The following is a 17055-nucleotide window of genomic DNA, read 5'->3' on the forward strand; positions in this document are numbered from 1 at the left end:
ATGACACACACCTATGACCACAGCACTTGGGGAGGCTGAGGCAGGAGAACTGCCACAAATCGGAACCCACCCTAGGTCAGACAGCAAGGATGTCTAAAAACACCAAGTACTTAGGTGATGGAAGAGGAGGATCCAGAGGTTCAAGTTCATTCTCAGCTACACTGATATTTTGTTTGGGTTCTAACAAAACTTGCCTGAAGATCAGAGTGCAGAGTGAGCCACTAGTTAACTAAAGAGGTCAGACAGTGGTGGTTCGCACCTTTAATCCCAGCACTCTGGAGGTGAATGGATCTCTGTGAGTTCAAGGTCACCCTGGGGTACAAAACTAATCCAGTTTAAAAGAGAAACAGGCAGTGGTGGATCACACATTTTTTTTTATATTTATTTATTTGGTATACAATATTTTGTCTTTGTGTATGTCTGTAGGCCAGAAGAGGGCACCAGACCTCATTACAGATGGTTGTGGTTGCCGGGAATTGAACTCAGGACCTTTGGAAGAGCAGGCAATGCTCTAAACCACCGAGCCATCTCTCCAGCCCTGGATCACACATTTGACCCCAGCCCTTGGGATCACAGGCCTTTAATCCCAGCACTAGGGAGGTGGAGACAGGAGCTCAGAAGATTCAGTCTGAGGTTTCATAGGGAAGGCATTCAGTCTGAGGACTTGTAGTGATAGTATACCCCCCCCCCCCAACACACACACGCACCCCATTCAGTCTGAGGATTTTGTAGAGGTTAAAACCAGTGGTTTAGCTGGGAGGTGGTGGGGCACGCCTTTAATCCCAGCACTCGGGGAGGCAGAGGCAGGAGGATCTCTTTGAGTTCGAGGCCAGCTTGGCCTACAAGAGCTAGTTCCAGGACAGGCTCCAAAGCTACAAAAAAAAGGGGCTCTGCTTTTCTGATCTTTCAGTTTTCACCCCTAATAACGGACTCCAGGAATTTATTAAAACCATTTAAAAACCATGCTACACTTCACAGCCAATCTGAGGCCAGCATGGGCTACATGAGCTCACCTCAGAAGGCCAGAAAGAATCTACAAGCTAGGACCACTAAGGGATGGATATCTCCTCGTGCTGGTTCGATGGACTCTTGTAACTTGCCAACAGTGTTGACTAACTTCACGGTTTCGGAGCAGGGACCACGTTCTCTGTGACCCACCTCAGCACCCACCCCCAGTATTCCTCACTTCACTTCTCATTAAGAACACACGAGCAGCCAGAGGCGACTTGGGCAGCACTTGTATACATCATACATTTATTAGTGAATATCCCTCTGAAATCAGCAACAATATTAAAAAAAATAATGATTGCACTACTTGGTCAAGCAGAACTAGCAACTTTCATTTTAAAAAAAGTACAAATCTGTTAAAAATTTCAATCCGTATACACATATATAATACAACATACTAGTTATGTTAAATGCTACAAACCAATGTGAGTCCAGTGGGATGGAAAAAACCACACATTTAAGCTTTAAGAACCATTTTCTCTATATATTAGCATTTTCTCAAATACATACATGGGAAAAATGAGGTAACTGTAAGATGTGCAAGGAACAGGGCCCCCAATCACATGTGTTTATATATATATATGTGTAATTACTTATATATATATATAATATAAAAACCTTTCTAACAGAACACAGGCGCTGGGCCCAGCAGTGCTGGGGGAAGGTGCCCACTGTCATGCCTAGGCCAGAAGTTGGTAAATAAAGAGTAAACAATGCCAAGCCCCCACCACAGGAAATCATTGGTAACATGGCATCTACAGCAAGGTTGGCAAATCACAAACATCCTAAGTAATTGTTTGGTAAATCTTTCTTAAATGATTAAAAAAACAAAACAAAACAAAAAATACAAATAAAAAACCGTGTATTCCCCACAGTAGCTGCTCGTCGGAATCGTCACTGCAGCCAACACAATCCATGAGCCAATTCCGCCGCCCCAGGAAACCACAAGGGTTTGAAAACCTTTTGTTGGGGTGAGGAAGGGACAGGGGTTGGATAAGGTGGTTCTGTGTAAAACGTGGATTTTCAACACTGCTATAAATATAGAAACATCACCTGGAGTTATATACAGTAAGACTTTGGGTTCTTGTGGGGTGGGACCAGGCCGATGGGCACCCTGGCAGGATGGGTTGTGGGAGGCAGGGAGCCAGGGCTGCTGAGGAGAACGAGGGTGGTTGGAGCATCCCTGAGGCAGCAGGCGCCAATGGCTGCCTGCTAGGATGTGCCGGCCCCACACGCGGTTCGTTCACTCAGGGCAGCAACCCCAGAGAGGGGCAGGGAAGGAAAAGAATGGGACCTGGAAGGAGGAGTAGGGAACTCAGCCTCCTCCAGACCTTGGAGGGCAAGGGATCAGATTGGGAGGGCCCCCAGGTAGAGGTTCACGCCCTCCCTGATCTCCGTCCTCACGGGATTCCTAGGAGGAGATTCAACCAGGCAGGTAGGAGACAGCCCCTGGCTAGAGGAAATGCCCTGAAAAGCAATCGGTCCCTGGTAGGCTCTAGGGACATGTGCAGTACAGTGCATGGCAGTTATCAGCTGAGCATAGACCCCCAACTCTGCCCTGTGACTTCCAGCCGCCCAGCGCAGTCCCAGCCACACGCTCACATGGAGGCCTGGTGCGGTACAACCTGACCCTTCTCTGCCCCCTGGGCATTTGGTCCCGGTTGGTCCCTATGCCCTCACCCCACTCCTATTAAACCAAAGAAGGAAAAACAAAACAAAACAAAACCAAAAAAAAAGAAGGAAAAAAAAAAAACAAAAAACCAACCAACCAAACAAAAAAACAAAACAAAACCCCCGAACACCTCTAAATATCCACACCCCTACACGCAATTTTGGGCCAAATGAATAAACAAAAACTGCTGTTCCTCACATTCATGCAAAACGACAGAGGGGGAGAAGATCGAGCATGGGTCTGACACTGTCCCTGGTGGGGGGGCACTCACCAGGAACACAAGGACATGCCCAGATTGTGGCTTGGCTCCTGCAGAACATAATGTGTTCAGCTTGGAGCCCCCATCCCATTTGCTCAAAGAACGTGGCTGGGATACCCTCCAGCCTGGGGGTGGGCTGGAATGCTGTGCCTGGGGTGGGGTCCTGGGGAGTCAGACCCACACTGCACAGCAGTGGAGGCAGAGCAGACTGCCTAAGTCTGTCTGGTGTCTAACAAGACTCAGACCTGGGCCTTAGGAAATGGTCTCTGGCTCCCATCTGCCCACAGACCTGGCAGTACCACCTGTGCAGGGAGTACACTTCTCTTCAGTAAAGAGACCAGCTGACCCAGGGTGGCTACTCCTTTGCCCATTTTGGGGGGTGGTGATCATACCAGCCACCACACTTGGGGAATGGACTCCTGCCTCCCAGAGCCAGCAGGAAGAAGGACCCAAGGGCAAATTAAGAGGCAGACTGAGTTGGAGACACTCAGGCAGCTCCATGGCGGGCGGGCAGACGGGCAGGCAGGCAGGCAGGCAGTTTGGGGAAGGAGTCTTTGGAGCTTGGCAAACGCAGGGGCTTATTGCAGGGGCTTCTCCAGGCTGACCCTGGCACCAGCTCTCAAGTTGCAGGTGGGAATGCTGAGACAGGCCTGGCCCCTCCCTTACAGTTCTCCCTGGGCCACTCCCTGCCTCCCCCACCCATTTCCGGAGCTTTGGGCAGGGTTCTTGTGGGTGGCTGCGGAGCCTCACTCAGCCTCCCTGGGCACCTCGGAGGCATCAGCCCGGCAAATGGGACAGGTCCGGTTGGCCTGGGAGGAACAGCCACACATCAGACCTTACTCTCCTCTGACCTCCCACCCCACCTATCTGACTTGGATAAACTCTACACACCTGACCACCGGGGATACCTGGGAGCCGGCTCAGGCCACCTTACCTTCAACCACTTGTCAACACACTTGGCATGGAACTCATGGTTGCAGGGCAGGACTCGGAGCAGCTGCCGCACCTCAAAGTCACTGAAGCAGACCACACACCTGACGAGAAGCACAGTGTCACCCTCCACACTAACGGCGAGCACCCTCCCAGGGGACTTGGTGCGACACTCACAGAGTCTGCTCAGACTGATGGCTGTCAGGGTTAAAGCGGTATGACGGCAGTTGCTCTATGTCTGCTTTGGTGAGGCCGCGAGGCTTGGCATCTCCTAGCCGCTCAGCCAGGTTCAGGAGGGCCTAGAGCCAGGCAGGGGAGGTCAGCAGCACCTAGAGCTGGAGGTCTCCCAGACTCCACCTCCCAGCTCAGGCACCACAGACCTCATAGTTCTCCATCTCCACGTCATCCACGTCCAGATCCAGGCTAATGGTGGGGCCCATGGTGGTCGGTGACATTGGCAGCATTGAGCTAGAGGGGAGCCCCCAGAGCGCAGGTCAGCAGAGGTAGATGGTACAAAGCACCCCCCATGCAAACAGGACACAGAGCTCTGCAATGGCTCAAATCAGGATGACAGTGCATGTCTGAGCACACTGGAAGAAAGGTAGGGTCAACTGCTGTGTGTGGGTGGGCGACCAGGGCTATGGGGTCCTAGAAAACAAGGCCTAACGGCTCTAGGGAACTTACGCTGGTACTTACAGGAAGTAGGGGAGGAAGCTTGGGTAATAAGATGGTGGGGGTGGTGGTGGGGGTGGTGGCGGTGGCGGCAGCGGCTGCTGTAGACGGTATCTCTGTGTGCTCAGTCTCCGTGGCATCATGTGGGAATATGGCTGTGAACAGGAACAGGCGTAGCAGGTCAACTGGAAGGCTGGTCGGCTCGCTGCCCTAGGCCCGGCTAGAGGGACGGGGCGGCACTTACCACACCAAAGGACAGCTCCTGGTGCAGTGGATCATGGGGTAGGTAGTGCAGGGGCACTGAGGGTGACAAGGCTGGGCCAGTGGCAGAGGTGGAGTAAGTGAAGCTACCTAATGGGTGCTGATCCCCTCGAAGGTCCATATCATTATCCAGACGCTGCAGGGACTAGAAGAGGAAGGGATGGGTCAGTCAGGTGCTTACAATAAAATCCTTGCCTTTCCTATTCTGCATTCCCCCCTCATCTCCCCAAACTCACCAGACGTGGGTGCTGGGTCTGCAGGGACACAAACTGCCCGAGTGGTGCCATGTGGGTAGGTTGAGGCGGTGGGGCCGGTGGTGGGGGGTGAAGAATGTAGTGGTCACTGGAGATGAGGTGGGGGTAGGTATGGTAGGGCACAGGGAGCTGCTGCATGGTACATGCCTGGATCAGCTGCTGAGAGAGAGCAAAGCTGGGCCTATGCACCAAGGCCAGAACACCCCCAGCTAAAGGTTCTTACTGTACACAAACCCAGGAGCTACAGTGGTTCTGCAAGCCCCACCCCTGCCCTAAGCCTCCAAGGCAGGGTGCCATCCCACAGCCTCTAGCGCACTTGTATACGGCACGCGTTGCTACAGAAAGGTCCCTGATCTCTAAACTGCCACATACCTCTGTGGGAACGCAAACATTACTTTGGGAAGGCCAAGCTAATAACACTGACAGTCTGCATGGTATTTAACTCAGTTCCTAGGGTACCTGTGCTCATACCTGCTGGGATGGACAGCATGGCATGTACCTGGGGCAGGAGAAGAAAGCATTTACTCACTGGAGGTGGGAGGCAGCAGAGGGGGTAGTGCTGCCCACTGAACATCACGGAGCATGCTGGGAGCTGCTGGGCACTGCAGCCAGGGATGTGTTGGCTTGTAGGCAAGGGGAAGCCTTGGGTGGTCACTGTGGTGACTGTGTAGGACAGAGGGACAGGCCCCTGGTGCACCTGTGGAGAGAGCATCAGGCACTGTAGGGAGGAAGCCTGGTTATAAGGGCAACCTTTCGAGAAAGAGCCCTGGACAAGGCCAGGCAATGCCTATAATGCCAGCACACAGGAGGCAGAAGAGGCAGGCAGATCTCTGGGACATGAGGCCAGTTGGTCTACATCCAGAGTTCCAGGCCAGCCAGGGTCACATAGTGAGATCCTGTCTCAAAATACAAAGAAGTCCTGTTGGGCAGCGCTTGTGTCCTAATGAATCCTTGTAGGCACCCCAGGGAAGACCCTCCCTTCACCCCTGCTGTGACTAACATGCCAAGTACACAGCAAGAGAAAAATCTGTTTCTTAAATCAGTTTGATAGAAGCTGGGGGTGGGGCAAATTAAGAGCTGTCCTTCCTACCTGTTCGTGGAGATCAACCATGAACGGGCTCTGCTGGGTGGCCGGGTGCAGCATTCGTGGGCTCCTGCCGGCAGGAGCTGAGGCTCGGTGCTCCTCTACAGAGAGGTGTGACAGTCGGGGCAGCAGCTGCTGGGAGGGGAAGTGCTCATCCTGGGTAGGTGGGCTGGCCAGGGGCCCCTCGTGGCCAAGGCTGTACCACACAGAGGAGCCCCAACAGGACAGAGGAGCGCCACTCATTTATAATGCAGTGAGGGAAGACAGGGTCATAATCCACACTAGGAAGCCGAGATAGCTCAGGACCCTAGGGCCCACCCCTCTGTCCATGAACCCAAGCCAAGATGGCTGCCCTTGAAAAGAGATGGAGACTTCTTCCTACCTTCCCCAGAGCTGGCCTGGACTGTTGCTAGGTCTTGTAGAGAATCGCCAGTGACCCACAGGGGCAGAGGGTGGCCACTTAGTCACTGCCAAAGCCCATGGTCTCATCAGGGGAGCAGGGAGGTGGAGGGGCTGGGCCGGGGCTCACAACCCTAGGAGGCAAGTAGAGAAAGACATAGAGGGATAAGAAAATCCAACTGCTTGTACAATTAGGAATGGGGAGGCAGACAACCTGGACAGGACCTCCTCTAGAGCCTGGGGTCCAGGGTTGACAGGCTAGACTAGCTTCCTGCTCTGAGAAGTGGGATCAAATCTTAGAACACGGTAAATTCATAGAGCAGACTAGTATGCTTCAGGACCAGTGGGCTCCAGCGAGGCTCAGGCTGCAGGAAGCTTCCTTTGCCTCAGTCAGGGCCCCATCTGCAGGCAGATGGGGCTCTTAGGAGCTCCAGGTTCCCCTTTCATATGACCGGCTACAGAGGAACTCCAAAGAGGCCTGGGACTCATTCTCAAGTGCTAGATAATATGGCCTGACCCATTTCTACCCTTGGAAACTTTTGGTCTAAGGTCAGACACCATTTTCTCTTCTTAGCCCTTCACCCTGGGACACACTCAGCTGGAACAGCACCCATTAATTAAGGAAAGTTTCTAGCAGACTCGGCAGAAGAGACTCACTGCCCCAGGTCCCACATACATGTTGAAGCTAGGAAATAGAGCAACTTCAAGCCTGTTTCTCTCTCTCTCTCCATCTTGCTGCTGATAGTGAAGGCCACCTCAAGGCTTCACTGGGCCCAGGAAAGAAACTTGCCAGGAGCAAGCATGCTGAGCCTGGCAAGCATCCAGGTCCTTGCTCTGGGACCCCATGTAGACCCCAATGTGGGAAGCAGAGCCTTTTGAAAAAGGATGAATCTGAGAGGAAGATGAGCAGGAACGGGTCAGGGCAGGGTCGCAGGGAGGACCTGGTGGGAGAGCAGGGTATCCAACCTCAGGCTTTCATCCACTAACTCAGTCAGGATGAAGCCTTGGCAAGAACACTCTAAAATCCATCGGGAGGCTGGAGAGATGGTTCAGAGGCTAAGAGGATTGCCTGCTCTACTAAAGGTCCTGAGTTCAATTCCCAGCAACCACATAGTGGCTCATCTGTAATGAGGTCTGGTGCCCTCTTCTGGCCTGCAGGCACACACACAAACAGAATATTGTATACATAATAAATAAATAAATAAATATTAAAAAAATAAAATCCATCGGGTCCTGAGACACTATAGAGTTTATTGCACTGGGCCAACTCTTTGCCATCACTGCCACAAGGAGACCTTTCTACTCTTTCTCAACCAACAACTGATGTCCAGTTGCAAATGTTGCCACCGCTGACGCAGCAAGGCAGTAAAGCTTCAGTTAAGCACCTCAGTCATTCCAACTAACATGCAAAGAACCAAGTCTGCACAAGAGAGCACCTTCTCCACATTACAGTCTGGCAGTGACCAGGGTGCTGCCAGTGAGTAGACTGGGAGATTATAAATAATTCCCTACAAATCCTAACTATATACACTCAAACACATAGGTTCTCACTTCCCAATTCCAGGCCAGCCACCAACAAGGGCCAGGAGTAACCCACCCCCAATACTGAAACAAGATGCCTGGCCCACCCCAAGCCAGCAGACAGGACATTTAGTGGATGATGGTGCCAAAGGTAACAGCATCACCCCGAACAAACAACACCCCCAGCTTCTTGCCAGGATTTTAGGCCCATGGCTTCTGGTACCTGAACCCCAGACTCCTCCTCTGTGAGAAAAGGCAACAACCTGAGAATCATCTCCCCAGGGAACCATCAAAGGCCACGCTGAAGGCAACAGAAGAATTAGTCCTTAAAGTGAATGCCAGCTGTAGGGTAAATAATCATTTCTAGAAAGTAAGACACACTGCCCTGCACTCCCACCCTAGGCAAACATGAGATACCGGAAGTGCTGGAAGATGCAGAAGCATGCTGCTCCAGCTGTGTACCCCAGGAGGGAAGGGGAGTCTGTAATTCCTATCAGGAACAAAAGTGGTAAAGAGGGGACACACCCATTTCAGTTAGAGTTGCTCTGGACCACAGGGAACAAAACTGGTCCTGGCTGGCTCCCTAGACCCAGACATAGTCCTTTCATGGTGACAGTGGCCAGAGGAAAAACCAGACTCTCTTTCAGTACCTGTGAGTAGCTGTTCTGGAGCCCTGCAAGACACTAAGCTGGACCTAGTGACACAGTCAAGGTCAACCAGCAACACTACTTTCCCACACCTCTTTCACTGTGCTCTTTAAGAAGTTGTGTAAACTCCCCTAAGTCTGATCCTGCCCCCATGAGTCCACAACTCTGTCAGCCGAATACAACGTCCCAAGCACATATTTGACCCTGGCGCGGAGTCTGTTTGCAAAAAAAAGACGCTCTCTTTTAGCAGACCAGCAAAGCTAGACCCCAAGATCAAGACCAGGCTTGGGGGGAAGACAACCTCCCCCTCCCTGACCCGCTGGCTCAACTCCCACTCTAAAGCAGGAGCTTCCCAGCTCGCAGGAAAACCGCGGACCACCACACCTTGGCCAGTTTAGACTCCCTGGGTGACCTTGGTTAAAGAACTCCTTTAGTTTTCGCTAAGTCTCAGTTGCAACAAATTAAATCCGGGATCGAAATCTCCCCAGGGCGCCCCTAAAATGCCAGAGACAAGAAACCAGGTGTTCACACTAGTGGGGGAGGAAAACAAAGTCCCCGAGGTTCAAGCTCCTCCCTTAAACAGGCCAGACGCAGGCAGTGAGGTTCCAGCAATCTTCCAAAGTCACCCCTTCCCCGGGGACGGGGCTCGGGGCATGCACACCTGTCCCAGGAGAGACTCCGCTGACCCCCTCTTACTCCTTAGTGCCTCACTCGGAAGAACACTGAGGGATGAGGCCAGGCAGCAGCGCAAGGACTAGAGCGCTGTGTCTTTAAGAACCGAGGATCCCGGACCATGTGCTCGGCGTGAGACAAAAGCAACAACAAAGGAAGTGGCGGCTGCAGGGGGAGGGGGTGGCTCCTTCCCCTCCACCGCAGCGCTCCGCAGAGGGGTGGCCGGGCCGAGTCTAGGTAGCCCTAGGCAGCACCTAGCCCGGGGGCCTCACCGCCGTCGCGCCGACCCCGACAGCCCAGGATCGACGCCCACGAAGCCGGCAAACCACAGCGAGTCCCCGAGGGAGCCAGAGTTCCGGGGTGCGGGTCCGAAGTTAGGGGCCTGGCCCGACTCACCGGCAGCCGTCCGACAACACGCGGGCTCCTTTGTTCGCGATGCGGGGTGCGGACGGTGGAGCGCAGGCTCCTTCCCGAGCCTGCTCTGTCTTCCGCTTCCCCGGCCCGGACCCGAGAGGAGGGCGGCGCAGGACGCAGCTGTGCGATCCGGCGGGCTGGCCCTTTAAGAACTGTCCGCGGCGGCCGGATGGAACCAGCCCCACGTTTGATTCACAACATTCGGAGCGGCGGGGACGCGCAGCGCGGGGGCGCGCCAGGACGCTCAAGCAAACAGCAGCGGCAGGAGCCGGTGCCCGCCCCGCCCCTCAGGCTCCGCCCCTCAACGCCGCGCCGGCCAATCGCGTTCTGCGAGCGGCACGTGACTAGAGGGTCGCCATCTTGAAAACCAGGTTAAAAAAGCCTCCTCGTCCCCACCTCATAGTTGAAAGCCCCAGGGCCAGGTCGCAGGTGAAGGACGGGGCGCCCTCGAGTTCGGGACCACGGCGCGCACTAAGCTGTCATGGTTACCTTCTTAGGGCCGCGGCCTTTGGGGGGCCCGCAGCCTCTCTCGCAGCCGAGGTGAGGACCGCCCTCAGCCCCGGCCGGCACGCTTCCCGGAGGTGACGTCACTCCCGAGCACCGCAGGCCGGCGATGACCTCATAGCCCACCGCGCCTCTCGCCTCTCCGGCTTTCTGTTCCGTTTTGCGGCGCCTTTAAAAAGCTGCGACAGCCCAGAAGGCCCAAGAGACCAATGACTGACACCCCATGCAAACGACTTAACGTTTCCTGGGCGCGGGGGGGGGGGGGGGAGGGAGGGATTGGCCCTGCGCATGTTGACGTCACAGAAACATTTCGCTACCCCCGCCCCCCGGCGCTGCCGGGGGTCGGGTGGGGGTGAGGGGCATGCGGTGGGAAGGGGTGGGGAGGCTCTAGTTGAGCTGAAGTCGGAAGAGCTGGCTGTACCAAGCCAGGGAAGTTACTTTAGTTTTCTAGGCCTCGCAACAGTCTGACAAGCAGTACCAGAGAGGAGAGTTCGAGGCCAGCCTGGTCTACAAAGCGAGTTCCTGGCCAGCCAAGTGTACGAAGACCTTATCTTCAAAAGCCAAACAACAAACGTGTCACACACCCAGTTAACAGCTGAAGCGCGAGACCAGGCAGACTAAGTGGGGTACGGTGTTTGCAGAACACCAGAATTACCTAATGCACGTGTCTACGAGGATGGTCTGTAGGAGCTGGACTCCTCCAACGCCGACCAACCCAGAACAAGATGTCGGGACAAAATGGCAACATTTGTTAAACCTATGCAGCAGGCTCTAGGATCGGGTACATTCTGTACTTAGTGGATACATCCCATAATCTCAAGTATTTAAAAAAATGAAACCAATTTGCTAAACAAGATGTAACAGTATTTAGTTTCATTGGCCATTGTATCTGCATAAGTATTTGTGAAAGCATACGGGAATTAACAAGGTGCATCTGTTCAGGAGGGCAGATTTTAATTTTCTTTGTATTTGTTATTAGTTTTTAGACACAGTCTATGTCTCAGCCTACCCTCAAACAACTGATCCTCTTGCCTCTACCTCCCAACTGCTGGAATTATAGGCATACATTACTTCTCCTGGTTCAGATTTTTAATTTTTTAAAAAGATTGATTTATTTCTATGTATATAGTGTTACAGTGTTCTGTATGCGTGTATGCCTGCAGGCCAGAAGAGGGCATCAGATCCCATTACAGATAGTTGTGAGCCAGCATGTGGTTGCTGGGAATTAAAATTCAGACCCTCTGGGAGAGCAGCCAGTGCTTTTAACCTCTGAGCCATCTCTCCAGCCCCAGATTTTTAAATCTTGATAACTATATAATTGCTTTAAAAGATTCTAGTCAGAGCCGGGGCGGTGGTGGTGCACTCTTTTAATCCCAGCACTTGGGAGGCAGAGGCAGGTGGATCTCTGAGCCTGGTCTATGGATTGAGTTCCAAGACAGCTAGGGCTACACAGAAATCCTGTCTCAAAATACAAATTCTAGACAGTACAACCGACTGAGAAATTTGCTGAAAATCATAAAATATATCTTAGGCCTATTTTTTAAAGATTTTATTATTTTATGTGTATGTATGAGTGTATACCTGAGTGTGTGTTTGTGCACCCTGTTCAGGCATTGTAGAGTCCAGAGGTCATTGGACCCCTTGGAACTGGAGTTATAGGTAGTTGTGAGTCAGCTGCTGTGGGTGCTGGGAACTAAGCCCTGGTCTTCTGTAAGAGCAGCGAGTGCTCTTAACTGCTGAGCTACCTCTCTAGTACTTTATAAGCCCGATTTTAAGGCATTAAAATTTTCATTCCTTTAGAATGAAAATCTCACCTCAGGAAAAGTAGCCAATGGAAAGACTCCAGAAGGAAACTGGGGAACAATCTTTGGCTTAGAATGTCCTCAGACCAATTGATCACACTGTGGGTGTGCAGCCAGCATCATGATGACAAGATGGTACCTGGGGGCAATTTGCAGATCTCTAAGAAACAGGAGATCAAGTTAATGGCAGAGTGGCATAGATGTAACTTGGAATTCCACTCTGTCTACAAATGCGTGTGAACTGAGATGTGGACATGCACAGTGATGTTCTCTGTTTGCTCATATCAATTCTTGTCTCCATAGATCATAAGCAGCTAGAAATCCTACCCGTGCTCAAAGATACTTACATCTGTACCCTGACTGATGCTTCTATGGGAGGAGCCTGCAGTGGCTTCTCTGCCACAGAGTGCACACTGGCCTTGGAGGCACCTTTCGTAAGCTCTCCCATCAGTCTCTTGGGCTTACCCTTTTCTAACCCATTCCTGCACCACAATGGTCTTCCTTCTGGCCAGCTGTGCCTGGCCCCTTTCTGCTGGAGGTGAAATTTTTCCTTTTCTAGAAATCAATTCCTCCTTCCTGCTTTTCAGGGTTCCACTCCCACCTCCTCTGTTACAGGAGCTGAACTGACCCTGACCTTTACTCTGCCTCACTGAATCACACAAAACCCTGTCACAGTCACCGTCTCATTCAACAATCCCCCTCCTGGCTGAAGGGGGCATTGTTTTCCGTGTACTGAAATCCAGTCTTTACTAGAATAATGTGCCTTTGCCTCAATGTATGGATGAGGAGCTGAGGGCCCTAGAAGTGAACTGATTTCTCTCAGAGACTTACAGAGATAGTTGTCACTAAAGTGCTTGCCAGGCAAGTTTGAGAACCTGAGTTCCATCCACACAATACACATAAACAAACACGAAGACAGGTGGATCCCCAGGGCTTGCTGGACAGCAGCCAGCCGAGACTAGCTGGTTAGCTCCAAACCCTGTCTTTCAAAGGATGGACAATGCCAGAGGAATGCCATCCTGGGTTGAACTCATACCCTCAGACATCAGCACACAGATGCACTCACCAAACAGACAGCGAGCATGCCCACACACAGAAACAAAACAAAACAAAACAAAAAATCTACCTTCCATTCACAATCCAGTTATGAGCTTTTAAACCCAAGTCTGGCCCGTGTATCATTTTCTTTTCCTAGTATGTCTTCAACATTACCTACCCACGTCTGGCAGATTCTTTCAAGTTCTAGACACAGCCAGACAGCTCCCTTGTGCCTTTCCTAGCCTGTTAGGTCTGTTCTGGCTTCCCAGACCAAACAGAACCATGATCACGCTGTGGGTAGGACTATCTCCATGAGGCCATCCTGCAGTTCTGGCAGGGTCCAGATTCATCTGGGACCTGGCTCCCAGTGAGCCACAAATGGCCAAAGATACTCTGGGTTGTCCCTACTTGGCCAGGCAATCGCTTTTCCAATACAGGACCCTCTTGTTGATTTACTCAGTCTGGGCCTGGCCCTAGAAGCCCACAGTCAATCTCTCCCCAGGAACAGATGCCCCAAACACCTCCAAACCTGAAGATCTTTCTTGACCATACGCAAAATTGTATCGGCAGAAGGGAGAAGAATTTTACCAAGTTTCCTAAATTTTCAATAGAAGCCAGCAATCTGGACTAGTCTTCAAAATCCTTTGCCTTGGGATCCCAGTGTGGCCCTCTGTGTGCCTCTTCCTCATCAGAGCTCATCCCCTGTGGGGTGTGGTCCTCATACCTATTGTGTGCCTCTTATGACAGCCGATCCCCCAGTAGTTAGGTATTGCTTACTCTCAGAGAGAGGAAGTAACTGCCCTCACCACAGAACCAAGAAGGGTGGCCCAGTGGGTTGTAGAAAGCTGCCCCAGTCCCAGCAAGCAGTAAGGGGCTCTGTACACAGTCCTCAGGCGGCTCACCCTGACCGTCTCAGTGAGCTAAGAGCTAGATGCCAGTGTTTGCCCCACTTCACAGAAGAGGCACCTGAGGTGAAAGATAACCCCTACACATTCCCGAGACTTCGCAATGATCAAAAGTACAGATGTTCCTGGGGCAAAAAAAGAGCACGGCTCAGGACCTAGCAAGTGGCCTGAGGTGGCCGACAGAGCGGGAGAGGGCAGCAGGATCTGAGTGCCAAGCACTTGCTGTTCCATTCCAGCTTCCTCCTCAGGCCTCTTCTGCATGCGAGCTGGACCCTGGCAAGCTCAAACAGGAAGAAGGTGCCAGTATTCTTTCCTAAGGGGGCCTTGCCCAGCCAGGGTTCCCACCTCCTATCAGAGCCTGGAGACTGGCTGCCTCCATTCTGGGTGAGGAAGTATTCCATTGCTTTCTTCCTTGGCCCCTAGAATCTTCATCCATGGAGGCAGGACACATCAGCCTTCCCAAAACTAAAGGAACATGCAATTGGGACCTTGGGACACACAGCACACCATGGCCAGCTTGGGACTCACACCTCAAAATACCACCAAGCATCAGCCTAGTAGAGCCCAGAGCCTTGTACACCAGGGAGAGTTCTGAGAGGCCTGTTTTACATCCTCTCTGCTTTGGGCAAGTATGAACCCCAAGCTTTGCCTCTCCAAATAACCAATCACTTGTGCAGATGGGCAAGGAGCAGAGTATGTGGGTCCGTGCAGATGTGTTCTGAGTCTTGTGCTCATGAGAGCACCACTCAGGGTGAGTTGTCTTCTTTGCATCTTAGGCTCTCATCTCTAAAACAGGGTCAATAACAGTGCCAATAACTGTGGCACTGTTCACCTGCTGAATGTAACTAAAACAGGACTATAGTAATGGTTGGGTGCAGGGCCCTCTGGCTCTCAGGGGCTCTGTGACCTTGAGGGCTTCCCTAACCTCCCTGAGAGGCTGTTTGTCCAGAGGTTAACACAGGACTAGAGTACCTGTACCTACCTCCCTAGATGGCTCGCGGTGAATATGCAACTGACGGTGTGATTCCCTGGTTGTGTCTGCAGTGGGATGTGTGAACTTTGGGTATATGCTGGTTGGTTTTTTTTTCCTCATTCACCCCTCCCTACACTGCGTACATCTCACCACTGGAATCGCTCAGTCTGCAGTCGGATAGGAAAGCATTACACCACTGAGAGAAAAACTTGGGGCTACAGGAGTGCAGTGCCTATAAGGACGAGTACCCCATTTCCTTACGTTTCGTACCCTCACCCCCAATTCCTTTCCTCCCTGGCCCCCAGAACCAGCTCCACTCAAGCCTGGTGGGGCTCGGACAGGAAACGCTTTTCGACTGGGCAAGATGCAAACCGACTCTCGAACCCTCGGGGTTCGGACATCACTAATACAGCGAAGGGCCTGGGTTAGTGCTGTTTCTTGGACCTCCAGCCACTCTGGCTGCCAAAGAGAGAAATGTTAGGGACCCACACGGGGCCACAAGACACAGGATCCGCGCTGGAGCCCCACCAGGCGAGCGCAGAGCTCGGAGAAACTCGTTCAGCCGGGCGCCCTAGCACTTGGACCGAGCGGACCGGCCGCAGCGGCGACTGGGGCCGGCGAGGCCTCACCGAAGCGCCCGCACCTCCCGCCGCGTCCACAGCGGCCCGCGCCCGGGCGTTACCTGGGGCCACGGCTGGGCTCCACCCCCACTAGGCGGCGGCGCGTCGCTCCCGGAGAAGCCCGGTCCCGCTCCGGCTGCGGCTCGCAAGCCGCCGGCCGCGGCCCTCCCCCTGCTCCCGCAGTGGACCCTGCTCGCCGTCTCCCCCTCCCTAGAGCTCGCGATGGGCTTGTCGGGTCGCACCATCGCGAACAGGGGGGACGGGGGCGGAGCGTCTGGGTACGCGTGTTCCCGGGATCGCAGGTGCAAAGCGCCGGAGTAGATTGTCGTGCCCCGCCTCACTCGCACGCGATGGGCCCGTCGGGCAGTACCATCGCGGTGAGGGGGAGGACCTGGGCGGGGCGTCCGGACACGCCCCCTCGGTGAACTCCCTGCTTGGTGGCTCAATGGGCTGGTCGGGCCTCACCAACGCGGAGCCGGGGAGGACCGGCCCGGGGAATCTGGACACGCCCCCTCAGCGCGGGCGAAACGCTCAAACTGATCGTCGGTTCCCCCTGCGGGAACAATGGGCCTACCGGGCCGCACCATCGCGGACGAAGGGGGGGAGGCGGGGCGTGCGGCCCGGGCGAAGCGCTTGGGAAGGTTCGCGGTCTCGGTGCCTTCGTGACCCGGCATGAGAGTAGTCTCTATTTCCTCTCCTATAAAATAAGTTAAATACGACTCTTTGGTCTTTCAAGGGCACTTCAGAGGACAAAGACGCCAGAAACGGCAATAGATCTGCCAGAGCAGTTCCTTAGCCGCACGGGAAGCGGGTCGTAAGGACTACAACTCCCAGCGGGCCGTACGGCCGAGCAGTTCCTGCAGACTGAGCTCTGTGGGTTGCCAGGACAGGCTCTAGGATCTCAGCCCAAGACTTGGTTGACTCCTCTGTGCAGTTTGTTTTCCTCGGGGTTAACTGGGGCTTTAAAGCCTCGTTGTTGGCCTCCTCCTGACGAGAGAGCTTTAAAGGGAATGTATTCCTTGAAAGGAGCTCAGGGTCTAAGGCCAGGAGTGATTTGGAAAGCTGATTCTGGGGGTGACCTGAGCTGGTACCCTCATTATACAGGCACCGAAGGAACTTTGTACCTGCAAAGTGCAACGATCTAGGAGAATGGGGCTTGGAAGCGTGAACACATTCCGCCAAGGAGCCTCTTGTCAGCTGTGACTCTTTGGGTCACCCCTGAGGCAGTATTGAGAGGAAAAATGACTGTAGCCAGTGTCTTACAGCTGATCAGGGACAAGCTGCCACTAGATTTCACCTTGACCAGTTTTTGCGCACAGAGGGTGGGTGCAACGGAACAGAGACCACGGGAAGCTTTTCTAATTTTGTTTTGTGTTTTGAGACAGGGTCTCTATATAGCTTTGTCTGTTTTAGAACTTGC

General features: G+C 53.2%; 1 protein-coding gene across 8 annotated transcripts; it reads right to left on the reverse strand.

Moving 5' to 3' along the window:
- Window positions 1–1226: 1226 nt before the first annotated feature.
- Rnf44 (ring finger protein 44) lies at window positions 1227–15853 on the reverse strand. Of its 8 annotated transcripts, none has more exons than XM_048447826.3 (11): window positions 15698–15853; window positions 6523–6673; window positions 6147–6336; window positions 5586–5753; window positions 5039–5215; window positions 4786–4947; window positions 4566–4696; window positions 4250–4337; window positions 4047–4168; window positions 3874–3973; window positions 1227–3748 (listed from the first exon to the last, which is right to left on the reverse strand). In XM_048447826.3, the coding sequence occupies exons 2-11, from the start codon at window positions 6627–6629 to the stop codon at window positions 3686–3688; spliced, it is 1308 nt and encodes a 435-aa protein (XP_048303783.1). In that variant the 5' UTR covers window positions 6630–6673; window positions 15698–15853; the 3' UTR covers window positions 1227–3685. The 8 variants fall into 8 exon arrangements, with proteins under 8 accessions (XP_048303783.1, XP_087752733.1, XP_087752731.1 ...); XM_087896607.1 differs by lacking the exon at window positions 15698–15853 and adding an exon at window positions 13726–13745; XM_087896605.1 differs by lacking the exon at window positions 15698–15853 and adding an exon at window positions 10283–10533.
- Between the last annotated feature and the right edge of the window lie 1202 nt (window positions 15854–17055).

The sequence above is a fragment of the Myodes glareolus genome, chromosome 14 (genome assembly GCF_982192425.1).
Source record: "Myodes glareolus chromosome 14, mMyoGla1.1, whole genome shotgun sequence".
NCBI classification, from domain to species: Eukaryota; Metazoa; Chordata; class Mammalia; order Rodentia; family Cricetidae; genus Myodes; species Myodes glareolus.

Bases quoted from the DNA above. Each gene is read 5' to 3' on its own strand.
- Rnf44 (XM_048447826.3), bottom strand. From the start codon at position 6,629: ATGAGACCATGGGCTTTGGCAGTGACTAAGTGGCCACCCTCTGCCCCT. The intron at 5,754-6,146 runs GTAGGAAGGACA...CTCTCTCCACAG, and splicing joins TGGTTGATCTCCACGAACAG to GTGCACCAGGGGCCTGTCCC. The intron at 5,216-5,585 runs GTGAGTAAATGC...GCTCTCTCTCAG, and splicing joins TCTGCTGCCTCCCACCTCCA to CAGCTGATCCAGGCATGTAC.